The sequence below is a fragment of the Pongo pygmaeus genome, chromosome 17 (assembly GCF_028885625.2).
Source record: "Pongo pygmaeus isolate AG05252 chromosome 17, NHGRI_mPonPyg2-v2.0_pri, whole genome shotgun sequence".
NCBI lineage: Eukaryota > Metazoa > Chordata > Mammalia > Primates > Hominidae > Pongo > Pongo pygmaeus.
Window position 1 is genome coordinate 24,621,716 of NC_072390.2, and position 27,813 is coordinate 24,649,528.

The 27,813-nt window shown below is 39.4% G+C and overlaps 1 protein-coding gene across 5 annotated transcripts; it reads right to left on the bottom strand.

Annotated features, from left to right (window-relative positions):
• Positions 1–27,241, bottom strand: NAPG (NSF attachment protein gamma). Of its 5 annotated transcripts, none has more exons than XM_063653402.1 (14): positions 26,995–27,241; positions 22,325–22,392; positions 20,031–20,115; positions 19,268–19,285; positions 18,324–18,354; positions 12,950–13,059; positions 12,767–12,833; positions 12,422–12,492; positions 9,947–10,024; positions 6,419–6,497; positions 4,444–4,523; positions 3,728–3,857; positions 2,571–2,748; positions 1–560 (listed from the first exon to the last, which is right to left on the bottom strand). In XM_063653402.1, the coding sequence occupies exons 1-13, from the start codon at positions 27,048–27,050 to the stop codon at positions 2,605–2,607; spliced, it is 1,017 nt and encodes a 338-aa protein (XP_063509472.1). In that variant the 5' UTR covers positions 27,051–27,241; the 3' UTR covers positions 1–560; positions 2,571–2,604. The 5 variants fall into 5 exon arrangements, with proteins under 5 accessions (XP_063509472.1, XP_063509471.1, XP_054316351.1 ...); XM_063653401.1 differs by having other exon boundaries at positions 1–1,627; XM_054460376.2 differs by lacking the exon at positions 9,947–10,024 and having other exon boundaries at positions 1–1,627; positions 26,995–27,239.
• Between the last annotated feature and the right edge of the window lie 572 nt (positions 27,242–27,813).

Below are 27,813 nucleotides of genomic sequence, written 5' to 3' on the forward strand. Positions count from 1 at the left end.
TTTATATAGTTTCAGGTTTTATTTTCGTAATTATCTTCCTATAGAAGCAATAATCTGTATTTCCATAACAACACATTTAATATTCTACTTATCGGAGTTGGAGAAAATAGGAATAAAGCAGATTCCATACAGAAATACCATACTCTGCATATGTACAAATAAATTCAATATATTAAATCTATTTTGTAGCTGGACTTCACTTACAATGTAACAGAACATTGAATATTAGATTCTGAGCATATTCATGCAAACTTCCACTTTGGTGAAAGTGATGACAGTGGAGTTCTGGAAGACAATTTTTCTTGTAAACACCAAGTTTTACACTTTGGACTATGCTCTCAAGATAGAAACTTATGTGAGTGGAAAAAGAAAATGTATAAATGTGAAACAAATATTCTTTATCACATAGAATAACCCTGACAACAAAGAATATCCCCAAGTCCTGGTTATTCAATCCTCTCCATGGGCAGGAAAGGTGAAGGAGGCTGCACTTGGACAGAGTCTTTTGTGTGGTTTAAAGCCCAGCTGCGCTGCTGCTACAGAATGCACTTCATCATCACCTTTTTTAAAAAAAGTTTTCAGTACATAAGAAGAGTAAAACTAAAAAATTTTTTCCCCAAGACTTTAATGGGTAATATGATCTATAAATAAATAGTCTACAATATCTTTAAAGTATTGCCAAATCTGTTTAAACAGATTACTAATTAGCTCAAATGAGCATTAATGTAACACTCCAGAAGTTTCCGACTGGATCTAAAGGATACAAGCTGCAATGATGGGATCTTTGAAACACTGCAATGTCCTTAAATGCAAATGTCTACATATAGCTTGTTCATAGTTAATCCCAATATCATTAAAAATGAGATGCTACCTGAAGAACTATGCCAATAAATTAAGGAAGAAAAACATTAAATTTATTAGCATTTTGTATCAGACTTACAATAAAGACTGTATACCAACATCCACCCACCCAAGACCACCTCCCAAAGGAGGATGTTATTCTGTCTAAACTCTCCCACAGAACTGTGATTAAAATCACTTCTGATACGCTATCTTAGTGTTTTCAGAAAGTCTAGCAAAATTAAGCAACCTATACCCAAATAAGGTATGACTCTAAAAGAGACAGAGACAGGGCATGAATAAGCAGGAAATTACTTTGGCAGTGTGTACCTGCAGAACACACACTGCTGGTGTTTGTAGCCTCTTTCCAATTAATAGATTATGAGATGGGTCTAAGCCACACAACAGGGTGAAAAAGGAATGTTTTGAAAACAGCATTTTAGGAAATAACTATAAAGGATCAATATATTGGCAGTGTGGTGTTTTAAATATTGTCTTCTAAAACAATTCTTCCCTTTCAGCTAAGTTTTCATAGTATATAGCATTTTCCATGTCAAGTTATGACGGAGTTACAATCAAAATAAACCAAATTATTTTGGAGGGAAGAAATATATCTGTATTAGATTGATGGAAACATTACCTCATTCTTACAATGTTAGAAAGATATTCGTAGGCTGGGTGAGGTGGCTTATGTCTACAATCCCAGCACTTTGGGAGGCCAAGGCAGGCAGATGGCTTGAGCTTAGGAGTTTGAGAACAGCCTGTGCAACATGGAGCAACTCCATCTCTACAAAAAAAATCAAAAAAAATACAAAATAAAAAATAAAAACATTAGCCTGGCGTGGTGGTGCACGCCTGTAGTCCCAGCTACTCGGGTCTGAGATGGCAGAATCACCTAAGTCCAGGAGAGGCTGCAGGGAGCCGTGATCGTGCCACTGCACTCCAGCCTGGGCAACAGAGTGAGACCCTTAAAAAAAACAAAAAACAAAACAAACAAACAAAAAAAAAGGTATTCATTACCCATTAGCTCCTATTTGGTCAAGAACCAAGTAGATTTGAAGACAGTCACTGTATGTATATTTTAGATAGAAGAAATACCCACACTTCAGAGAGGACTGAAGATATTTATAGATCACTTTAATATGCTACCTTCAAAATTTTTCAAACTCATAATATATAAGAGCTTCAATGCATCTTTTATTGGGCTAAATAATATTGTAAGGCTCAAAATAACTTCCTGTCCCCATCTCATCTCTGAAAAGACTTAATAATTTAAATGTATCTAACATCATGGGGGATAAATTTCCTTTTCAAAACAAAACAAATTTTAAAAATAATTTTTTATCAGTAAACATCACCTTTAGCAGCAATTATTAAATGAAACGTAAAAAACAATTCACTAACAGTAACTTACAAGCGTCCAAGAGAGAATACCTACGCTTATTACTCTTTTTGTTTAGAACATAATTTATGTATAATTTGGCTTGCAAATTTTTTAATCAACTGTATTAAAACATGACAGTACATTTTCTGTTAATTCCTGCTGGTGTCTTAGAAAAGCTCTTATGGAAAGAAAAAGATATGCTTCACAGGTAATGGATACAATGAGTGATTTGGGAAGATGGTAACTAAAAACTCGTCTTTATTAGGATCCCAAATCATGACTGTAAGGAAGTATGGATATCCCTAATCTATTCCCAAGTCCTTGAAATGGCATGTCAGGATTTTACCTTTGTTTCCCTTTTCTTTTCAGCAAGCAAAATACTAGCATAGTCCTCCTGAGTATTCATCTTCCTCTTCATCAGCAGCTGTGGCAGTGACACCATCAGGCTTGGCCTGTGGTGTTGCGGGTGATTTCTTCTTGATTCCCCCTCCTGGAACCACCAAACTCAGGCCCAGCTTAGCATACTGTCAACAACAGAACGTGTTCTTGAAAGCTGGATAACTAGAATCCTGACATGTTTTACTCAGCTCTAAAAAGACACAGCCTGGCTCTCCACCCTCACGAGCACCAATTCTCCCATTCAGATGGAAAAAGAAACCCAACAATGCTGTTCCCCAGATGCCTCATGACCACGGTGGGACAGGTACACAACCAGTAACAGTTTCAATTATTAATTTTTTTAAATTAAAAATTTAAAAAAATATGTATTTTCAAAACCTATGTAAGACATTATTTAGAAAAAAATTTTTCTACATATACCATTATAATAAACAACTGAAGGCCTTCAGTTGATCTGATACTATGATGATACTCTAAAGGCCTAAGGCCAAACAGGTACTTACAAATCTACTGAAAAAGACAAATGAGAAAAAATAGAAACTTATAGTCATGGTTCACTTTATGTGCAAGACATCATGTGAGGATATTTCTCACACACTGACTAATGTTTTCTTCACAACAGTCCGGCAAGACAGGTACTAGTGGCTTCATTTTTACAAATAAATTAACTGAGGCTTAGAGATAATTAATGACCTGCAACACACAGCTAGTCCTCACAGATTTCCACAGGTCTACTGAATTACAAAGGCCACTACAGAATGGGCCTCTTTCAGAGAGTCCGTCTAAAAGAAACGAATAAAAGCAAACTACAGAGGACAACAGATAGAGGAAAAGTTGAGAAATGAGCCTCAATTTTAAAATATGTATATGGTCAACAGAGTTAGACGGGTGAGTAAATGGCTATAAACCACACAACTAACATCTACTTTATCTAAATCTATGGTGAAATTCAATGCAAGTGGTCAGTTTCCTTATGAGTATTAGTTTGAGAAGAAAAAAAGAGGTAGGAAAAAATCTCCTAAGTACATGGGTAAAAAATAATCTCACTAGAAACCTCTTTCTTTCAAGAGAAAAGATGAAAGCTATGCAAACAGGTCCACTTACATCATTGTCCATGTACTTGAAAAGTGGTGAGTTGCACACATCTGACACTTGATCTTGGTCTTGCTGGTCATAACCTTCAAGAAGCTGTTCCAGGGCAGCACAGTCTTCACTGCCATTGAACCCAGGGATGCTGCAGCAAGCACAAATCACACATCTTCACCTTCTCCTCAAAAGAACACATCTCAGGCGGAATGATTCTGCCCCTGGCATGTGACAATGTCTGGAGACATTTTGGTACTTAAAAGTGTGGGAATGCTAGTGGCATCTAGAGGGCAGAGACCGGGAATCCCGCTAACCAGCCTACAGTGCACAGGACAGGCCCGACCACAAAGAATTATCCAGGCCAAATGTTAACAGTGTTGAGATTAAAACTGCTCATGTTAAACACCGAGAAAATTCCTCATTTTGATTTCTGTAACATAAATCTGAGAATTTTTTCCCCCTTTTTCTTGTTCTTTTTTTCTTAGAAGGCAAATAAAATGACTAAAATGACTAAAGTCATTCACTTCCATGAAGGTCCCCAAGAGAAAAATACAGGAAAGGAAAAAAAAAAAAAGTGTAAAATGCCCACTGTAAAAGATGAAATGGTAGATGAGCACTCCTAAGATTTAGAAATAACAGTTTCACGGCCAGGAACATTTGTCCTAGCAGCAATCTTAGTTGTAGAAACAGAGGTGTCGACACTGCAAGTCAAGAGGACCCAGACAACGTCTTACCTATAGCTCTCCCGGACACATCTTTCTGCAGCTACATAGTCATTTCTGTGTAGATGAACTAAGACTTGAGCAATTGTTTTCTAAAACAAAAGAGAGGATCATGGTCAAATTTATATCTGTTTAATAAAGTCAATATCCTGGCAGTATTAAAAACACCTGGAGTTTAACTTTCAGAGTCTTTGTTTGCATAAACAGAGATTTATAAATGCTATAGTAACTTCCATGGGACACTTGAGGGGAAATATCCTAGAACAGTACTTTTCCAACTCTCATGTCCTGGGATTTGGCTGCTTGGGGCAAGCCTGGGATTCACCCATTTCTAACAAATTCCAGGGGGCACTCTTGCTGCTGGTCTGGGGACCGCACTTTGACACAAGCCTTAGATCACAACCACGTTTTAAAGAGAATCTCTTTCAAATATCCACACAGATTCAAGCTTGAAAAGTGAATAAAAAAGAAGGGGGGGGGACCCATAACACCACAATGATACTTAGAATCCTTAAAAAGAAACTAGGAAAAAGATGTATGAGTGAAAACTTCAGATAACAGAAACAATGATAGTATTGATAAGTCAACAATAAAAGCAGTAATAAGATCAAAGATATGACTGATAAATTACTGGCAAAATAGGTCTTCATGAAGTATTTTTCCATCTTTTTGGTCTCTATTGTTTAGGTAATTTTTACTGATCTGTCTTTAAGTTCACAAAGTCTTCCTCCTGTCATCTCTGAGATTAAGCTTATCCAATATTTTATTTCAATAATGTATTTGCCAGTCCTAAAATTCCCATTTAGTTCATTTTTATAGTTTCTATAAAAATAATTTTTCCTATAAAAAACAACAGGTCCTCTTTTCTATTCATTTCAATTGTGTTTATCTTTACCTCACGGAGCAACTTACAGTTGCTTCCGTCTTTATGTGATAATGCCAACAACCCTGGTCACTGCCGGGTTGCCATCAGTTGTCTTTTCTCCTGAAAACTGGTCATATTTCCAGGTTCCTGCATGTTGAGTAATTCTGGATTGTACTGTGAATGTGATGCTGCACAGCCTCTGCTTAATTTTCAGGAGAGTACGGATGTTTTCAGCAGGTAATCACCCCAGTTAGGTTCAGACTACATGTAGTGCCTTGTTTTTGGCGGATGGAAGTTCTACACTTAATTCAAATCCTTTGCTATGTGGCTTTGGGCCTGTTCCATCCATGCATAAGCCCTTCAGAGGGTAGTGCGACACTTCGACAGTGATGAAATCTTAGCTCTCCAAGCTTTGCGCTGCACTGCTACTTTGGGGCCTGTCTCAGCACAGCTGAAGAGTAAACCCAAGACTTGTGTGGGCCACATCCACACTCAGGGGACTCCGTTTCCAGCTCTCTCCTTTCTGGAATTTTCTCCTTGCTCTCTAGCTCATTTTCCTAGTTCCTCTGGCAAAAGAGACTGGGGTCCTTGTGGAGTTTTATCAACCTGAGCCATCATCACAGTGCAGCTCCATGCCTGGGACAAGCTTGGAGCAAAGCCAAAGGGGAGGAAAACAATGGGACCTCTTCTCCCAGTGCCGGTTAGAAAGATGGGGTTTCTTTTGGAGTTTTCATTGTTGCAGCCTTTGCTGCCCAGCTCCACAACTGTGGGCTTCTCTCAGGGCAGGGCAATGCTGCAAGAGGAAATGGAAAAAAACCCGAGAAACTCACTCCCATGGTGGTTGTTTCTCCACGTGTTTGCTCCTCTCCTTAGTCTGTCTGTTTTTGTTTACTTTTCAGAGTTCAAGGGTGGTTACTTTTGTATTTTATCCAGTAGTTTAGTTGTAATCAGCAGAGAAACAAGCTGTAGTGGGCTTACTCTATTTTGGTCAAAAATAGAGGCCCATGAAGTATTATTTTACAAAAACATAGAAATACCAATAGAATCCTCTTAGGTACTTATTCATACCAGTATAAAAAATCATCTAATGTAATACCAAAAACAAACACTTTCAAAGAATACCTTATAACAAGTTGGATAATTCTCTATTTCCTTATAAATATTTTTTTCTTTCTGAATAGAGAGTGCCGCCTCATCAAACCTAAAACGAAACACAGAAATGTAAAACAAGCAGGTCTAAATGATTTATAGCAGAGGTCCCCTGTGAAATGTACTTGACATCATAGATTGTAGAGACACCAGGAGGACAGGTATTGTTAGCAGCTGCCCCAGGACCCAGGTTTCCACACGCTCTGCTCATCTGGCTTGCCTTTCAAATGTCTGACTCCCCACTTTCAGGCTGCACGCTGATGGAAAAAGCAAAAGAACTCAAGGATGGCTTAGGTCAAATGGGGAGTTTTAAGCTTAGTAAGGACTGTCCAATAACGAGTGTCACAACTTCTTCGTGATACGTATTTGAGACGATCTTTGATTAAATCACCCAACATTTCTTTCCTCCCAACTGAAAGAACATCCAGACACCCGAGGCACTCGGTGCCTTCCCCCACTGTGTCCCTCCATCACATACTCCGCTGCTGCCCCAGTGGCCCTAGCAAGCTCTGAGGTGCCTAAAAGGGCAGCATTGAGGGGAGGCAAGTTAGAGACCTAAACAAAAGCCTTCCTGCGTCTTCAGTCTTCAACATTCATCTTTTCCATTGACCCTCATACAGTCTCCTTTTCTTCCATTTTGCCCAATGGCAGAATGAAGATGAAAGCAAGGAAAGGGGTCACCAAAACTTTTCCCTCAAACCCTCCAGGCCCTTACCACCCTTTTCTCATTCCCCCAGCCCTAATTCCATCAAACCCTAATCAAATCCTCCCCTCCCTGCAAAGCTGTAGTATACTCCAAATGCCAGGACTCCCTGAGTAGCACAACTTGAGACTGGGTGAAATGTACAGTCTTTAGCCACTGCTCTCATCCCAATAACAGTCCAAGATTATGGGAGCAACTACCAGGGTCTGGGCATTGGGAATACATACAACCAACAGCCAAAAGGGGCAAGAGTCTGTACTATCGGGATTCAAAGGGAGGTAAGTGGTATTGTAAACCAAAGTAAAACTACAACAATGTTATGCTTGTTATGCTATATGCTCTATTTTTCTGTCTTTTTTTTTTTGAGACTGAGTCTCACTCTGTTGCTCAGGCTGGAGTGCAGTGGTGAGATCTCGGCTCACCGCAACCTCTGCCTCCCCGGTTCAAGTGATTCTCCTGCCTCAGCCTCCCGAGTAGCTGGGATTATAGGCGCCCACCACCACGCCCAGCTAATTTTTGTATTTTTAATAGAGATGGGGTTTCGCTATGTTGGCCTGGCTGGTCTCGAACTCCTGACCTCAGGTGATCCACCTGCCTCAGCCTCCCAAAGTGCTGGGATTACAGGCGTGAGCCACCGCACCCGGCCTGTATGTTATCTTTTTAAAAATAGTTGCTTGTACACACAGACACACACACACACCACACACACAGTGGCTTGGCTTATGCTATTATGGCTACTTACATCATGAGTTAAACTGAATCTTTATGGGATGCACGATGGCAACTTAGTGCCTTATAAAATGACACTCATAGAAGAAATGCATTCTGAATTTCCACAGGTCAACTTGATAAATTTTTGGAACAAAGTCAATTTATAAGCTGGGTTTGGTAGCAGAATTCTAAGAGTGCTCCCGATTCTTGCTCCTTGTAAACATTTCCTCTATAATCCCCTTTTAAGTGTAGGTGTGACCCTTGGAATATGATGGGCCATCCTGTGATTAGGACACAAATCAGCTGACTTCGAGTGAATCACTGTCTGTGTGGGCCTGACTTAATCAGGTGGTCCCTTCCTTAAGTTAGAGGCCAGAGTGCTCCCTGATGTCTCGAATTAGCAGCAAACTGCCATGCTGTGAACCACCAAGGGGGGGCACACGGCCAGGAACTGAAGGTGAATTCAAAGCTGAGAGCAATTCCTGGCCAACAGGCAACAAGAAAACAGGAATCTCTTTCACACAGCTGCAAGGAAATCAATTCTGCCAACAATCAATGAGCTTGGAAAAGGACCCAAGCCTGCGGTGAGAGCAGCCCCCTCCGACACCTTGATTTCGGCTTGGTGAGACCCTAGCTCTGCTACCTAGCTACACTAAGACCTAGCTACACTGTATCCAGACTTCTGGCCTCGTGAAACTGTGAGCTAATCAGTGAGTATTGTTTTAAGCTGCTAAGTTTGTAGCAATCTGCTATGCAGAAATAAAAAATTAATGCAAGGCGGACTACAGCTACATGTATCTGTATCATTTATAATTGTGACCCTGAGCTTATAACAGATCCTGTTTTATAAAATAAATTACGGTCAGAATATTCTGTACCCATTGTGTCTAGATTATGTCATTCTATTAGCAATCTCAGTATTTTAAACTTTTCATATATTTAACTATAAAGGGTGCATTCTTTACACATAAACTGTTTATTTCCTTGACATAATAGCATTTCTATGTGCTAATACATACTTACCTAACAAAAGAGACAAGCACTTACATGAGTTTGTAGTCAAAAAAGTTGATTCACTTTGCTAAAAGGCCATGAAATTAGCATACAAAGCCATCTATTTTTAAATGTATCCAGAAAAGTATTAGTTACTTATTATAATGAAACACAGATGCTTTCAACTTTTCCATCAGTTAATACTTAATATTCCTAACAAAATGACAAGAATCTGGTTTTGCTGAAAAAAGAATAAATTGTTTTTATCTTCCCCAAATGAAACAAAATTGAAACCCCATAGAAGTTATGTGCAAATGGCAGAAAACTGTCACAGAACCTCATTCATCCCCAAGCTTTCAACAGACACCTTCCTCACCACAACTCAAACTGTTCCTCTGGCCCCAACTATTTCCTGAACTCCAAAACCTATTTTTAACTACTTACAGAAATGTTTAGTTTATGTGTCATATTCCCAACTAAGTTTGTTATCATCACTGATAAGTTTGTTTCTATATTCCTTACCTCAGTTATTAACGGCACCATGGACAGAACAGTTATGCAAGACAGAAACCCAGTGATTCTCCTTAATAGCACACACCCCACCCCTGAACATATACACACTCAACCCTCCTTGTGTTTAGGATCTAGTGACTGTCTCAGACAACTGGTGAGAAGCAGCTCTTTTCTTGGCTAAGTGATTCTTCTAGGAGGGGTTTGGGTTCACTGAGACCACACACCTTGTCTCAGAGGCACAGACCTTCCTCTCAGAGGCACAAGGTCATGATCAACTTGCTGGAAAGGCCTTTTCTTTTTTTCTTTTTTTTGAGACGGGAGTCTCACTGCAACCTGTGCCTCCTGGGTTCAAGCGATTCTCCAGCCTCCCAAGTAGCTGGGATTATAGGTGCGCGTCATCACGCCCGGCTAATTTTTGTATTTTTAGTAGAGAAGGAGTTTCACCATTTGGCCAGGCTAATCTTGAACTTCTGACCTAGGTGATCTGCCTGCCTTGGCCTCCCAAAGTGTTGTGATTAGAGGCATGAGCCACTGCACCCAGCCTGGAAAGGCCTTTTCTAAAAAGGAACAAGGGCACTGACCTTGGACTGACTTTAAGACCATCCCAGATGTAATCTAAATGAAACTCTGAATCACTTCTGAATTTTGACTCTCCAGAACTGAAGGAGAAGCAACAGATTAATATATTAAATAGATTAACTTTGCTATACTAACATAAAAAGTATTAAATTAGGACATCTTACGGACTCATGTTAATGTAAAAACATAAGTGCACTAACTAAATATAACAAACATAAAACTTTAGACTCCATGCCACACAGTCTATTAGTAGATGTTGCTTGTGTGAAGTATAAAATTACCACCTGTTCAGTTCTTTTAGGCAACTGATGCAATCAAATAATAATCTAAGCACACAGTTAGTATTTTCAATTATCACATAAATCATCTCAATAATCTCTCCATCACTATAAACGCTCCAACCCTGCACTATTTAAGTTCCCAATAGAAGTACCATGACAGTAGACTTAATTTTTTCATACCAAGGTACCCAGTAACACTTTTCAAAAGATTAAATTCCTTTGTGTTCCTGCACAAATTTAAATTAATTTTTATATTGTTAATACACTTCAAAAATGTATTTCCATAACATTTTTGTTCAGCACAGCAGAAAGTATCATTTTAAAATACATTTTTCCTAAAAAGAAAAAAAAAAAAACCCAATAAAACAAAGTCATGAATAAAAGCCCTAGATTTATAAATGTGCCCTTTGAGCACATCTACACAGCATTCTCACTTCTGCTGCTCATTCAACTAGCATTCTCCCCTCTGCTGAGGCTTTGAAGGATTTAACTCAGTAATTGCTTTAAAACAATGGCTTTCATCAGATGTGTCCAAACCGACTGGCAACACTGGTAATGTTTTGAGGATGATGGTGGCCCCCATCCCTAGTGGAGCTTTCTAAAGGAATATGCACAGGCAGCTGGAAAACGTTCCTCATCTGACTTCCCCTGAAAAGATCCTGGCCTCTCTCCTTTCCTGTGCTACTCCCTCTACAACACAGCTTTAGATAATCTATACCTTGAGAAACAAAAAGAAAGATGTGGAAAGCAGAAGCATTTCAGGGGAGCTGATGCAGTCTGGACTCTCACATAGGGCTGTCCTTAACTTCTGCCCCTTCCTGCAACTTCACTTCCTCCACCTTCCATGGGGTCTTATCGTAACGGGCTTAGCGCTCTAGAAAGGCACTGGGAGTCTTGGAGTCTTGTCAGGGAGCATCAGGAGGTGAGAACAGATGAGAAAAGAGGTAAACTATGCAAAAACTTGCCTGCTGGCTGCCCTGAAAAGAATGAAGGACACTGTTTCTAAGACATGGGGTCCCTGCTCACAAGTCAGAACCTTGGTATCACCTCACAGTTCAGCTATTCTGCCACAGCCATAGCGCCATCACCAAGAACAGCTCTGCTGCTGTAACAAACACTTTCAGAACTAAAGTGAACCATTTTTAAGTTGGGAATTGTCAGAGTTAGCATTTCATTCACTGATTTCTGGGAAGCAACGAGTAAGTAATAAGATGAATAAAGATAATGACCCCGGACTGACATTTAAATTAAACTTTGCTTCATGATTAAAGTCCTAATTTAAAAACAAAATGAAATTTCTATTCCATTTAGACAAAAAAATACTACTCAGTGAAGGAAGGTCCTATAAACAAATTAGTTTATCTAAATGAGACTGTTTAATAGTTAATTCTAGATTAATTTATTCTCATGTTACTCTAGACCGGTTTACACTGTATTTCAGAATCTGCAGTCTTCATGAAGAAAAAATTTAATTCAGTCTCGGATAGGATAGATTCATCAGTCATTTCTATTTTGATTCCTTGACATATTAAATGGATCTTGGGTGTTTTCTGTTACTGGGAAGCTTTGGGCAAATTTCAATTAAGATATCTGCAGACTTACAATCTCCTAGAGATATTTATCTTAAATATTATTGAGACAAAATTTTATTAATGAAAAAAATTGTTTACTAAAAGTAAACTGAGATAAAGTAAAAAAACAAAAGGAAATCCCAATAGGATTTTAGCTTTCTGAGGTTCAACTATTTGTGCTTCAGGTCATATGTTGAAAGGATAACAAGGTAAATATTCTAGTAATGACACTATTTGTCAAGAACCTGTCAATTTTCATGGGTGAGTGTTTACGCATCTTTGTCATTTATCCTAATATTCTTATTTTTCCTTGAGAGAGATATTATAATCCAACCAAATAACAGATGAAGAAAACTGTTTCCTTTCATGCTGCTGAGCCAGGGTTCAACCAATAAAACCACAGTGCATGATAAATTTGGGCATTACACTTTCAAAAAACAGCAGATCTTTTAGTATCTAATTCAGTGTGCCTACTGTCTAGTAAATGTTAATATTCTATTGTGTCGCCTGGTGTGTCTACAGCTCATACCAAAAAATTAACAAGCTATCCCCCAAATTACTTTCCAGTTCCAAATGTGGATTCAAAGTATAGTTAAACACACAGCAGTAGTTTTTAAAGACATACCTACGTCCTCGTACTAGTAGTCTGGAGGCTTTTCCTAGTAATTCAACTGCCTGTCGTAAGCGTTCTTCATTCTGAAGGAATCAAAGAAAAACAAGTGTTGGCTGCTTTAATGTTGAAATGTTTTTATCCCATAATATTTATTTTGTAAAGAAGTAATGGCACTGGATCAAGGGGGGAACACGAAAGCTGCTAGTTCATTTCACTACTCTCTAACAGAAAAGAAATAGCGCGCAACTGTGAGCAGGGAAAAGTTTTAAAAGTAGCCACTGCACTTCTCTATTTTCCTATATATTATTAATCTAAACAATCTAAGTAATTAAAGAAAAAAATAAGATTCAAACTTACTTCAAACACATTAGCTGTCTGTTGATATAACTGTACAGCTTTCTCTGGATCAACATTTTCTATAAGCCTGAATTAGACAAGAAAACGCGTCTTATATGAGAAATGGAAAACTTGTTTTTCAGGGACCTCTTTAAAACAAAAACACAAGACTTCTATGCAGAGACTTGTCCATCTCACACTCACTTTCCAGCTCGCTCCAAAGCCATGGCTGCTGTGTCTGGGGTGCCGTTTTCTAGGTACATCATGCTGGCTTTCTCAATTAGCTGAACAGCCTCTGGTAGTTTCTGCATCTCCTTTGGGCAAAGGATATAGCAGACAGGTCAGCAAATGTGTCAATTAAAGAAAAACAGAGTTAACAATCTGAAACGCAATTATTTTTTATTTTAAGTTCTGGGATACATGTGCAGAACGTGCAGGTTTGTTACATAGGTATACATGTGCCATGGTGGTTTGCTATACCTATCAACCCATCATCTAGGTTTTAAGCCCCGCATGAATTAGGTATTTGTCCTAGTGCTCTCCCTCCTCTTAATCCCCAGCCCCCGACAGGCCCAGGAGTGTGATGTTCCCCTCCCTGTGTCCATGTGTCCTTGTGGTTCAATTCCCACTTATGAGTGAGAACATGCGGTGTTTGGTTTTCTGTTCCTGTGTTAGTTTGCTGAGAATGATGGCTTCCAGCTTCATCCATGTCCCTGCAAAGGACATGATCTCATTCTTTTTTACAGCTGCATAGTATTCCATGGTGTATATGTACCATATTTTCTTTATCCAGTCTATCACTGATGGGCATTTGGGTTGGTTCCATGTCTTTGCTATTGTAAATGGTGCTACAATAAACATACGTGTTTACTGTATAAACATACGTCTTTATAGAATGATTTATGTTCCTTTGGGTATATGCCCAGTAATGGGATTGCTGGGTCAAATGGTATTTCTGGTTCTAGATCCTTGAGGAATCCCCACAGTGTCTTCCACAACGGTTGAACTAATTTACACTCCCACCAACAGTATAAAAACTTTCCTATTTCTCCACAGCCTGGCCAGCATCTATTATTTCCTGACTTCTTAATCATCGCCATTCTGACTGGCGTGAGATCTCATTGTGGTTTTGATTTGCATTTCTCTAATGATCAGTGATGATGAGCTGTTTTTCATGTTTGTTGGCTGTATGTCTTCTTTTTCTACAAAGAACTTAAATTTACAAGAAAAAACAACCCAATCAAAAAGTGGGCAAAGGATATGAAATGCAATTATTTTATCCCTAATTCATGAAAGTAAGTAACTCAAAAACATTGTATAGCAATAAATATATTTAAAATGAAATGCTTCACATGATTACTCTCCCAATCAAGCTTCATTAAACTCAACCAAAAAGGTACCAGGTAATTTCTACACAGAGTTCATCATCACTTCACAGACCTTTGGGAAATCTATGAAAATAGAAAAAACCAAAAACCTTGCTCTTTACGGTTTTCTAAGCATTTCTTATTCTTTAAACATTTACGAAGTCCCTACTACATACAAGACCTATGCCAAGGATCACAAACTGGCAGCCCAATGATCTATCTCACTTCCAAGTGTGTTTTGCTTGATCCATGCAGTATTTTTAAATTAGATACTTTCATGAAAATTGTTTTATGGCTTTCTTCAAAAAAATATCAAAAGCTACGGCATCAGCAGGCTTGCATCCCTGTATGGCAACAAGCTGGGGCTGGGCGGCACTGTCCCGCCACATGAGCATGCACCTCCTGGTGCTTCTCCCCGCTCTTCACTTCCAAACGCCCTCCACGTCCCAGCTGCTCATCCATTTTAGTTATTCCTCTATACCCTGAGTTCATCTGAGTTTGCAACCCTCTTCCATGACTGATAAATTCTGTATCTTACTATTAATCTATACATCTCAGGTTCATGCAGTCCTAATGTCTAATATCTCCAAATCAAACATTTTAAAAATAAACTTAAAAAAAAAAAACACCGTTTAAAAGCTAGTTATAAAGTTTACATAAGCAACTTATTTAGTGTTGACTTGCTGTATCTTAAGGTAGGCTCCACACTGACATCTCATGGGTGGTTTACAAATCTGCCTATTCAGTCCCTTGCTAAGTTGACAAATTCATTAGGATACCCTTAACAAAACTGGTCTCATTTTCACCAACCCCAAAACATAACTTTATTATTTAGCTATGGAAACTAACAATAACACAGACTGAAAGATACTGTATGAAATAAGACTGCTATCATTCACTCAAGCAGAATGAAATGCTAATACATTTCCAAACCTCAGTGATAGAATAAAAACAATACATTTTTGTTATAAAACCAAAAGTCAATGAAAGAATCTGAGTCTACAGTATCTGCTGAAAAATATCTGAATGAACAGGGGAGGTAAACCTAATAAAATCTCTCTCAGACATGTTAGTCCTGAGGGTCATTTTGACTTTTAAAGAATACAACTGAACCCTGAACAGCAGAGATTTAAACTGTGCTGGTCCAATTATACGCAGACTGTCTTGCTCCTCTGCCACCTGAGACAGCAAAACCAACCCCTCCTCTTCCTCCTCCTCCTCCTCCTCTTCCTCCTCCTCAGCCCACTCAAACGTGAAGACTATGATGAGGATGAAGAGCCCTATGATGCTCTACTTCCACTTAAAGAACACTAAATATATTTTCTCTTCCTTATGATTTTCTTAATATTTTCTTTTCTCTAGCTTTATTGTAATATAGTATAAAACATATTCCATACAACATACAACATATGTACTAACTGACTGTTTATATTATTGATAAGACTTCCAGTCAGTAGTAGGGTAGTGGCTCACGCCTATAATCCCAGTACTTTGGGAGGCTGAGGCAGAAGTATCACTTGAGCCCAGGAGTTTGAGCCCAGCCTGGGCAACACAGTGAGAACCAGTCTCTACCAAAAAAATTAAAAAATTAGCAGGGCATGGTGGCATGCACCTATAGTCCCAGTTACTCAGGAGGCTGATGTGGGAGGATCACTTGAGTCCAGGAGGTTGAGGCTGCAGTAAGCCATGATTGTGCCACTGCAATCCAGCCTGGGCAATAGAGCAAGATCCTGTCTCAAAAAAACAAAAACAGGCTATTAGTAAAGTTTTTGGGGAGTAAAAAGTTACACGTAGATTTTCAACTGCACAAGGGGTTGGCATCCCAACCCTTGGGTAGTTCAAGGGTCAACTGTATTTCCTCCCCAAATTTATCTACCCACTAATTACATATATAATGTGAATCTACAACATAAAAGCATTTGGGAGGATAAAAAAAACCACAGGAACTATTCGTCATGAGTTTTACCCAGTAGATGGAGCAAAAAATACATTAGAAGGCAGTATAAATGGCATCCGAGTCCTATTTGTTGTTTAAAAATTAGCAACTACATCTTCCTGTTTTTGCATAAAATCAAGTGAGGCTGTGAATAAGAGATCCAACCACAATATTGATACTTCTCCATAAAAAATGATGAGCTGCCTACTTGAAAGTTATACCCTCCACCATAAATATGCCTATTTTCAATGGCTGTGTGCCAGTGGAGCACACAGGATATGAAATTAGAGCAGTCATCAAGTGACAGAACCAAAGGTTGATCCAACAAGTTTCTGTGGCTTCCCTTGTGCATCTGTCTACAAAATGGCACACCCCAAGCCTTTCTGGTGAATCAATGTGAAGGTTTGTATGACAAATTGGTAGAAATTTTAGCCCACAGAATTGCGGACCATGTAGCTCAGGGGTCCTGTGCTCCCAAGACTGTCCAAAGGCATTTAATTTAAATATAAGACAATGCCAGAAAGCATTTTCCTTCATCTGTTTCCCTACCCACTAAGTTAATTTTCTTTCATTCAAAGTAGTGCCTTTCCAACCCTCAAATTAAATAGATACTTGAGCAATGGAAATGATGCCTGAATAATAACTTTAGATGAAGATTCAAGTCTTAATACAGCTGTTGTAATATAAACTGAGGCTGTGAGAATTAGAGTGTTTGAGCATTTCTTAAACAGGCACGAAGTACACTAAGAATGTAACAGTCACCTGGGAGCTTCCTAGTTCTCAGAGGAAAATGAGACACAAGAAGACCAGAGCAGATCCCCAGGTTCTTTGGCCATAAGAGAAACTCTAGTTTCAAAGGAACTGTGGTTAATAACCAAACTTGTGGCACCAAATACCAATTCAGTTGCATGTTTGGCCAGAAAAGCTTTATTTCAATGGATATATAACAGTTTATAATAAGGAAGCATCATAATTTATTTAAACACTTTCCTACTATTATTACTTTCAGACAAAATCTTGCTCTGTTGCCCAGGCTGGAGTGCAGTGGCGCGATCTCGGCTCACTGCAAACTCTGCCTCCTGGGTTCAAGCAATTCTCCTGCCTCAGCCTCCCGAGTAGCTGGGATTACAGGCGCCCACCACCACGTCCAGCTAATTTTTGTATTTTTAGAAGACACAGGGTTTCACCATGTTGGCCAGGCTGGTCTCGAACTCCTGATCTCAGGTAATCCACCCGCCTTGGGCTCCCAAAGTGCTGGGATTACAGGCGTGAGCCACTACACCCAACCTCACTTTCCTATTATTCAAAATTTAGATAATCGCCATTTCTTCAAAAAACAACCTGATGCATAAATCTTTGGTCTCTCTCTCTCGATGACAGATTCACAGAATTTAAATTCCTGGGTCAAAGACTATAACATCTTTTAAATTAAGTATGTTAACAGCTATTACTAACATTCTTTAACTTTTCGGTATTTTTTATTGTTCTACAATAAACATGTGTTCACTGAAAAAAATGAGTAAGTTCACATTATAAAAGTCATAGAAATTAAAAACAAAAGCTTTACTAAGGTAAAAGTTCTTAAAAACAAAGCTTTATAATAAATACTTGAAAGTAGCTTTTACCATTTTAGTAGAAAAAAACATTTTAAAAAAAGAAAGACAAATACTTTATTTCAACTGCCAGCTGGCATACTTTGAGAGTCAGCATCATAAAGTAGTATATTCTGTCTCACCACAGCAGGACATTAATTCCTGGCCTGCTTTTGAGGAGCAGAAGTACAAACAGTGGCACAGGTACATTAGTTGGAATATTCCATGCAGAATGAATTAAAGTAGCAAAAGCTTAAATCTGTGGTTGTTTCTGCTGCCAACTGTTATTCACACAAGTAAACATCTCTTCTATAACCCATGTATGATAATTTTTTAATATTTATAAAATTTTGCTACATTTAGATGTCCTTCTCAAAAGTAGAGAAACTTCCCATAGGGCTCTTTTTATAGCAATATACATCTATCCTGGTTATACAGCTTAGAACATTACTGTTCCCAGTTCACTCCAATACATTTTCTCTTAAATTTCACTTTTAACATTCCTTAAGATGTACAGAATGCATTCTATGGGTCCAATTAATGTTACCGTGGACAGAAAATCTTAACTTAGCACCTCTTGCCTTACAGTAAGGAAACTCTTCAACTTCAACATAAATTCTTGTTTAACACCTTGTAGTTAATTCATTTTACCTACACAACAATTGTGACATAACATTACTGACCTTCAACATCATTCCAGCTTGCTCATAAGCTCTGCAAAGAGAATATAATTTCTCTGATGAGATCTTAACGAAATAAGGGGTAGAAGAAACTTTCTGGTGAGGAACTACTGGTAAGGAAAGTGACTTCAATTACAGTGGGCTCATGCACAACATATCACTTCAGGCTTATATTACCACACAATATAATTTTTTATTCTTTTTTCGTAGGGAATAGTGGCTTAGAACATCAGACATTTGAGTTAAAGAGATTTTATTTTGCAGATGCAAAATTAAGTAAGGCTCAGTAAGGTTAAATTAATTTCCATCTGACAAACTTAAACCTAAGTTTTTCTTTTGTTTGTTTGTTTTTGGGATGGAGTCTTGCTGTGTTGCCCAGGCTGGAGAGCAGAGGCACAATCTCAGCTCACTGCAACCTCCATCTCCCAGGTTCAAGCAAGTCTCCTGCCTCAGCCTCCCCAATAGCTGAGATTACAGGCACGTCCCACCACATCCAGTTAATTTTTGTATTTTTAGTAGAGACGGGGTTTTTCACCAAGTTGGCCAGGCTGGTCTTGAACTCCTGACCTCAAGTGATCCACCCGCCTCGGCCAACAAATAACTACTCTCCACAAGGCAGGAGAAAGCTTCCTGCTTCATTTCCACAGGCACTATTAACTATCAAACAGAGTAAAAAAGAGATCCTAACTTATTTTTTTCCCCCATAGGCTACTGAACAAAATGCTCCTAATAAAATATTATGGCAAATTTAATTTAAACTCTTTACATCTTAGAGTTAGGAGTAAGTCTTAGTTTTTAAGGTTTAGGTAAAAACTGAAGCAAAGAGAAATGATTATTATTTAAATCAATACAAAATTTATAATTTGGGAAAAAATTACCAACCTACAGAAAAACAGCAAGATTTAAAACATAATTTGCAAATACATGAAAACATGAAGAACACTTACTTGGCAGCATGAAAAAGACTGAATGGAAGTAACGAAGTCAAAGTGAAGGAAAAAAGAAAAAAAATCAATAGTTTCTACAGATCTACTATTTAAAGATAGTTAATTAAATCAATGACCCAGTTGGTTCCAAAAGACAAATCCTACAAACAGGTAAAAAAGAAGTAATTCAATGCCTGTCGATATCGTTTAAAATTACATAATTCCCCAAACCACTGACAAAACACTGCACAGATTTTAAACTATTTCTATTATGCAATAATCTGAAGTTTTACTGAAGTACTAAGTTATTATGACTACAGTTTGCAAGTTAGAGAAACAGTTTTTATTGATAAGTTTACAAACACCTCAAGAAAATGTACTGTTTTAAACTACTTATAATTTTTATGTCAAATACCTAAGGAAAACTGTATTTAAAAAAATTGATACGGTAGTTCACGCGTTTTCAATACCTGTGCTACTTCTTCATTCTTCAGCACATGTCTACAGATTCACTTTACTTCATCCCAAGTAAAACCATCATCAAGTAAAACCACAAACAATAGAAAATAAGTTCTCAAATGTAGCTCTGCAAACCACTGTGGACCTTATAATCAAACTTCATTATGAACACTCCTTCAGAGTTTAAAAATACAGAATTTTTCTAATCATTTTCTAATTTAAAACATTTTACCTCACAGGTAGTAAAGTAAATTTACAGCAAGACAAATCGGCTTGTCAATATCATCTAATTGTTTAATTTCTTTTTAAAAGTTGAAAAAGATACGCCCTATTATTTTCATGGGCAACAGCTTCCCTCAGGCAGGCATCTTTTGCTTGCTCAAACTGTTTGGCATTTTTAAAAGCAACAGCTGAAATAGAAAAAAAAAAAAAATTGATTCTCTATTTCCATCATTAAAAACCTCAAATGAATCATTACTGAAATCTGCATTTTATATGAAGTATTACAAACATACTTACTTCAAATACTTAGGAAGTATCCTAAAATTATAAAATATTACTTTTTTCTAAAGCAATTTCCTTACAACTTTTCCAATTATCAGTAACTTAGGAGTATTTTTAAAACTTTTTCTTTTTTAATTGTTGACTACTGGCAACACATCAGTGTTACTTCCACTCAAAATCAAGAAGTCTTTCTAACACCAACACTCCCCAATACTCCCTGGTGACCGGCAGATTCTTTAGTCACAAAAGACAACACCTTACTTCACCGGTTTTACCTTTAAACGGTATTTTGGGTATAGGTCATTCGATTAGGTAGAAACTGAAGGCCAATAAGCACATTTAACAGTTTTTTATAATAAACCTTCCTTTTGGCACAATCTTTAAATGTCTAACAATGCATTTTTTTAAAAAAACAATCTTTTATACTGTTTACTATCTATGAAAAAGATGTCTCACTGTTCAAACAGCTAAAGTATACTGCAAGCTGTCTTAAAACTGTAATCATCAAAGCAAAACAGGAGTGCTTATAACATATGATCTTACAAATTTTGGAAAACTTATCAAGGGTTGCTTACAAAGAAGCAAAAAGCATAATGCTTTAAGAAAAGTGTTATTTGTTAAAAACACTCTTAAAATTCTCTTTAATAAAATGTGAAAACCAAATACTGAAGCTATTCCCCTCCCTGCTTTCCATATGTTGCTTTTTAAAAAATTTATTCTGATTAAATAGGTTTTCCATAAGCCCTTAAAGAAAATAAACAAAGGATGCTTCAGTGGGAAAACATTTATTTTTGAATGTAATTCATGATCTCAGAGGGGCAGAAAACAAATCTGTGTTAAATTTCCCTCACAGACGAAACTTGCAAAATGTTGTTCCCTTCTGCTACAGACGCCTCCTTGCATGAGTAGTCCATAAAATTCATACAAAGTTTGAACTTTTAATAATTTTAAAGTATAAGATAAACAATTTGCATGATGCAAAAAAACAGAATTTACTCAGATTTAAATAAAAGTACTGAAGACTCATTTGCTGTTTAACCAAAAGCACTTGCCCCAGATGATCTCTATACTAGGCTAACAAATGTGATCAGGGCTATCGCTGAAATACAACTGAAAATGTATTCAAGGTACTTCAAAATTTTGTTATATTTATACTCCAAATTATCACAGATATGCTTAAAGCTATCATTCTGTAATTCAGAATGCTTAATTTTTAGTAAATTCCCTTTCTGTTGCATATTTTAGATTGTTTGTATCTTATATAAAGATAAATTGATTAAAATACATATATAGCTTAACACTTCATGAACATTGAACAGATACACTCAAAGTGAGGTTCATAAAAGACATAAAATACCAAGCAAATATATGATTTGCATATCTGCTTAAGATGAGGCCAAGTTAACAAAAAATTTAACAAACTCCTAATTCAACAGAAAGTATAATAGAGAAATATGGCAAAACTCATGGATATAGTATTCAAATAACTGGAGTTAAAGAATATATAAGCAACAAAATTGGAAATCATCATTCTCAGTAAACTATCGCAAGGACAAAAAACCAAACACCGCATGTTCTCACTCATAGATGGGAATTGAACAATGAGAACACATGGACACAGGAAGGGGAACATCACACTCTGGGGACTGTTGTGGGGTGGCGGGAGCGGGGAGGGATAGCATTAGGAGATATACCTAATGCTAAATGGCGAGTTAATGGGTGCAGCACACCAGCATGGCACATATATACATATGTAACTAACCTGCACATTGTGCACATGTACCCTAAAACTTAAAGTATAATAATAATAAAAAAATAAAAATAAATAAATAAAAAAAGAATATATAAGCAACGCTAAAAACCCGCTACTGTGTATCACCAACCCCGCCCCATCCCTACTGTCATAGACAGCAGGTACCAGGAACTCTGACTCAGCTCTCAACACATCTGAAAATAACAAGTAGAAAAAAACTCAAGAGCTTGCACAGTTGTTTTGTTTGTTTTTTAACTATTAAAGCCTTGTAGAAAGCATATGAATAAGTATTATGGTGAAATGAAGTTATGAGACTATTTTAAGATTACATACTGGAGCAACCGGACTATAGTCAAAAATACCTGCTTTTCCATATTCAGAAGCGGCACTGTCATAATCTGGCTTCCATTTTAAAAAACCAGTTTTCAGGCTAGAATGAAAAAAAGACACAGTTAACAAGAGCTACCAACCACATTTATAAGTCAGATCTCTGCTTGTAATGACCTTCTAGGTCTTTAAAAAAAAAAGAAAAAGGAGAAACCATCAGGCACAAACTCTGTGTCACCCGCCTCCATCCAAACTTAGGCCTAACAAACACAACCTCACCTCTTTCACTCCCACTGTCACAGTATGTGGTTTTCCTCCTAAAGGTTCTCAATTCATGGTCCCTGGACCAGCACCATCAGCACTGCCTGGGAACTTACTAAAATCATAAATTGTTGACCCCATCCCAAGCCTACAGCACCTCTGAGGTTTAACGAGCCCAAAGGTGCATTAAAGCTTTAGAATCTCTGAAGCACAGTATTGACAGCAGAGGGATTCATGAAACTTAAGCGCAGACAAGAGGCTACAGACATAAATGGAGGCATCATAAGCATATGTCAAGAGCATAGATGAGATCAGATCCCCTAGTGAGACTGCAGAGAGAGAACAGAAAGACTAAAGAATACAATCATTCAGTGAAACAACAGAGGAAGTAGGGGAAAAAAAAAAGTGAAAACTCGCCACCCATAAACAAGAAAGATAATCAGAAAGGGAAGCATATTACAAAAGCCAAGAGAAACTGCTTTCCAGGATCACTACTGGCTTCTTGGATGTCAAACCAAAGGACAATCAATTTTGAATCCTTATCTTACTTGCCTTTTCCTCAATATTTTATTTTTTTTCTTATTTTAAAATAATTTCAGACTTAGTTTAAACTAATTCAGTAACTGTCAAACTTGGGTGTGCATAAAAATTGCCCCAACCATCTTAAATTCTAAATTTCATTCAATTAGTGAAGGCCTGCTTGCATAGAACACTGCTTGCTTCAAATGACTCAGGGGAGTATCTTAACTGAAAGATGAGGAATCCGTATGAGCCCTCAGAAGTACAACCTTCATTGTGTGACAGCCATGGGAACTGCCAAAGTCACAGCTTTTTTTTTTTTTTTTTTTTCTTGAGATAGGGTTTCACTCTGTCACCCAGGCTGGAGTGCAGTGGTATTATCCCGGCTCACTGCAACTTCTGCCTCCCAGGTTCAAGTGACTCTCGTGCCTCAGCCTCCTCAGTAGCTGGGATTACAGGCTGGCGCCACCACACCCAGCTAATTTTTGTATTTTTAGTAGAGATGAGGTTTTGCCATGTTGGCCAGGTGGTCTCGAACTCCTGGCCTCAAGTGGTCCGCCCACCTCGGCCTCCCAAAGAGCTAGAATTACCGGCATGAGCCACTGTGCCCAGCCAGCTACAGTAACATTTTTTGCCAATTAAATTTATTTAACATATTTAGCATCTAAAACTTGTTTGTGTATATAGTGTTACAAGATTCAAATTAATATAAGCAATTTTTCAAGCTTACCAAGAATGTCACTGTTCAGAAAAATAATATCCTTAAATTGTGGTGTGTCTACTCAAATCTACAAAATTGAGGAAACATGCAATATGCAAAATGCTAACCCTCTGTTCCTATCCCAAAACAAACATTATATTCTGTATATTAACATAATTTTTTTAAACCCACTAAAAACGAGATACAATCATTCGGTCGCCTAATGTGCTATCCATGGAAAGACCCAGAGAGTTTAAAACTGGGCAAACCATCCCAAGTCACATGAACACCACTAATAAGGAAGAAAGATATACAGCTAATTTAGGTTTAGCAGCTATACCTGTTAGTCCTTTTGACCTTTTTCTCCAAAGAATCAATAAGGAAATTGACCAATTTCCACAGAAAAAAAGAAAACAGCAAAATTACCATCTGTGTGGGGATCAATTTACAAAATTACTCAGCAATACTGAACTATATCATCATTAGAAAATGGAGAAAAAATCAAATATCTCCTAAGATCCTGGCCCATTTTTCCTACCACCCATTGAGTAACTCTGTCTAGCAGCATTTCAAACTAACACTTCAAGCCTGAACTCCACACCTCCCCGCCCCACCTCCCTGCCCCAGACCTACCCACCAATCACATCCATTAATCTATATCCCCTATCTTGGCTGAAGGCCTCTCCCACTTGTCTCCCAAGTTAGAAACAGAGGAGTTAACTCTTCATCTCTATATGCAGGCACCTCATTAAAGCATGTCAACCCTATTAACAAATGTTACCCAATCCTACCCCTGTACTGTTACTTGAATTCAGGCCATCACCACCTCTCCCCTGAAGTCAACAACCCACTAACATGTCTGGCAGTACCTTCATGGGAGAGTCACCTTTCCTCCTCTTCCATTACCCGCATCCTGAGCATATTACCTTTTCCTTGCTTCCTATCTCTACCATACCACACTGAATACTTCTGTTCTAGCACTGAACATACTATTTTTAGTACTCTGTTAACTTGTCTGCCCACCTGTGAATTCTAAGCTCTTGAAGAAGGGACCACTTTTGGTTACTCCAGTATCCTCAGTGGCTGGTACAGGTACAGAGAGACAATTTTGCAAATGTTCATTTACTGAATATGTCAAAGTCCATTCTCCACACTGCTGCCACATTTCTTTTTCTTTTCCTGTTTATTTATTATTATTATTTTTTTGAGACAGAGTCTTGCTCTGTCTCCCAGGCTGGAATGCAGTGGCGCGATCTCTGCTCACTGCAACCTCCGCCTCTGGGGCTCAAGCGATTCTCCTGCCTCAGCCTCCTGAGCAATTGGGATTATAGGTGTGTGCCATCACACCAGGCTAATTTTTGTATTTTTAGTAGAGACAGGGTTTCACCATGTTGGCCAGGCTGGTCTCGAACTCCTGACCTCAAGCGATCCACCAGCCTCAGCCTCCCAAAGTGCTGGGATTACAGGCGTGAGCCACTGGGCACAGCCTGCTGCCACATTTCTTTCACCAAAAGCAAATCTAACCGAGTCCACTGGTTAGATGCCTACAATAGCCATCTGAGAAGCTGTCCCTTCAGTCTGGCCCCAACTCTTTTTCACTCCAGCTCGTCCTCTGGCACTGTGACTACACTACATTCACTGTTCCCAGAGCACATTTTCAGGCCCGTGTATAATACATACACGGTTGTGCACAGAATCTCTTTCACAAGATTTTCCCTCTGTCTAAAACATTCTGTATTTTTCAAGCCCTGCTCACAAATCATTTCCTCTTCAAATTTTCTCAGGCAGAATAAACTTCTCCCTCTGGGTTACCTATGCACAGTTAATACAGCTTTTTTTTGTGGTCCCTATTCCACACACTATTACTACAATTTTTGCGTTTGCTCCCACTAGAAAGTCAGAATGTTGTGGGAACCTCCTGCACCAGGAGAGCCCCAGTACCTTACACACTGACTGCCTCGAGTCATGTGATAGAGCTTGAGTTTTTCCACTGTTTGAAAACTGGCTCTGCGATCTTTCACCTGTGCAGTCTGGGGTAAGTCGTTATGAGGCTTCCCTGAGTCTCATTCCTCTACGAAAAATTAGAATCTCTATTTGGAAAGTTATTGAGAAGATCTCAGCTTATGAAATTATGCATATGAAGCACCCACCACAGAGCACAATGCTGACTTTTTCTTTTTTTGAGACGGAGTCTCGCTCTATCGCCCAGGCTGGAGTGCAGAGGCGCGATCTCGGCTCACTGCAAGCTCTGCCTCACGGGTTCAAGCCATTCTCCAGCCTCAGGCTCCCGAGTAGCTGGGACTACAGGCGCCCGCCACCACGCCCGGCTAATTTTTTGTATTTTTAGTAGAGACGGTTTTCACCGTGTTAGCCAGGATGGTCTGGATCTTCTGACCTTGTGATACGCCCGCCTCGGCCTCCCAAAGTGCTGGGATTACAGGAGTGAGCCACCGCGCCCGGCCTACAATGCTGACTTTCTATTAACTGTAACTGCCAGATAAAAATGCACTGGAGTAATGAAACGGGGGGAAAGAGGCTGCCAAAAGGATGAATTAAGGAGAATCAGTTCAGTCCCACAAACATTTCCTGGGTGCCTACTACGTACTGTACCAGAGGTGGCAGGACATACACATCAAAGAACGAATGAAGCACAGTCTCTGCCCACAGGGACAGTAAAATGCCAGATGACAAAGGTTCACCGAGGAGTTTTTGGGGTAAACCTATGGTCCCCTCCACACAGGGGGTTCTTCTAGGGCGGTGGTTCTCAACAGGGCGATGTTGCTCCCCAGAGGACATTTTGGGTTGCCACAAATGGGGAAGAGGTGCGACCGGCACCCAGCAGGTAGATGCCAAGGATGCTGCTAACTAGCCTCCGATGCACAGACAGCCCCCACCACAATCTTCAGGAGCAGAGCGCCCAAGTAGAGAAGCCCTCGCCCCGCAGCACTGCGCCGCGTCCCCGCCCACACCCGCTCTGGGGAGCGGACTTCCGGCGGGGTGTACCCACGGCGCTGCCCGAGGCGCAGCGGAGCTGACCCCGACCCCGGGAGCGCGACCCTGGGAGTGTGACCCAGGGGACACCGAGCCCCGGCAGCCCCGCGGGCACCAGCGCGCCGAGCCCCCTCAGCCCTGAGCCCTCCCTCCCGCCCCGCCGGGTGCTAAGGCCGCGCCAGTGAGAGACGGACCCGGCGTCCACACACAGGCCCCCGGAAGGTTCTCACTCACTATTTCTCTGCTTTGGCGAGGTGTTCCAGCCCCTCGTTTATCTTCTGAGCCGCCATCTCCACAGTCAGGTCTCTGACGTGGAGAGACGGTGACCCTGCCTCTTCCTTCAGCGGCAATAATCCGCCCAAATAGGCGTGGGAACGCCGAGGAGGAAGCTGGTGCAGCGCGACAGTCGAGCGGCTACGGAGGGCCGGAGGGCCCAAGCCGCTGCGACGAAGCGGTGCTGCGAGCCTGCCGGGGCGCCCCGCGAAGAGACATTGCGCAGGCGCAGCGCGTCAAGGCTGGCTCCACCCAGGGCATCTAGCGCAGGCGCGGTGAGATACTGATGGGGCGTATTCTTTCATTCCATATTTGCAAAGCACCTAATATGTGTCAGGCACTATTTTAGACGCGGGAAGATCAGCAGACAAAAACTCCCGCCCTCTTGAAGTCTTGCTTTTTCATTGATGTGAAACTGCTGTGGATCCTGTTTGTAGGGTTAATTGGCCTTATAATTTATTACATCTGAAGTTTCTCTGTATCACAGATAGAATAGTATTCTATCCATTCTGCCTTTTGGGTATTAATCGTATGTCAGTCAAGAAACGAAACAGACTTGTAAGCCCTGATTACTGTAAAATAATCCGCGCCCGACGCAAATAATCGCTCTAATATTTCAAGCCGTGATAAGTGCTCTAAATGGGAAGTTGAGGGATCTAAAGTCGCATACAGTGGTCTGGTGAAAATAGTAACCAGTAATACAGTTGGCTCCATTCATAATTCATGGTGATTTCAATATCCACATGGATGATTCCTGCAATGACTATACAGCCTCTCAGC

Excerpts from the sequence above, each read along its gene's own strand:
- NAPG (XM_063653402.1), bottom strand. The coding sequence starts at position 27,050 with ATGGCGGCTCAGAAGATAAACGAGGGGCTGGAACACCTCGCCAAAGCA. Across the intron at positions 12,834-12,949 it reads GCTTTGGAGCGAGCTGGAAA|GCTTATAGAAAATGTTGATC; the intron begins GTGAGTGTGAGA and ends TGTCTAATTCAG. Across the intron at positions 12,493-12,766 it reads AGACAGCTAATGTGTTTGAA|AATGAAGAACGCTTACGACA; the intron begins GTAAGTTTGAAT and ends TGATTCCTTCAG.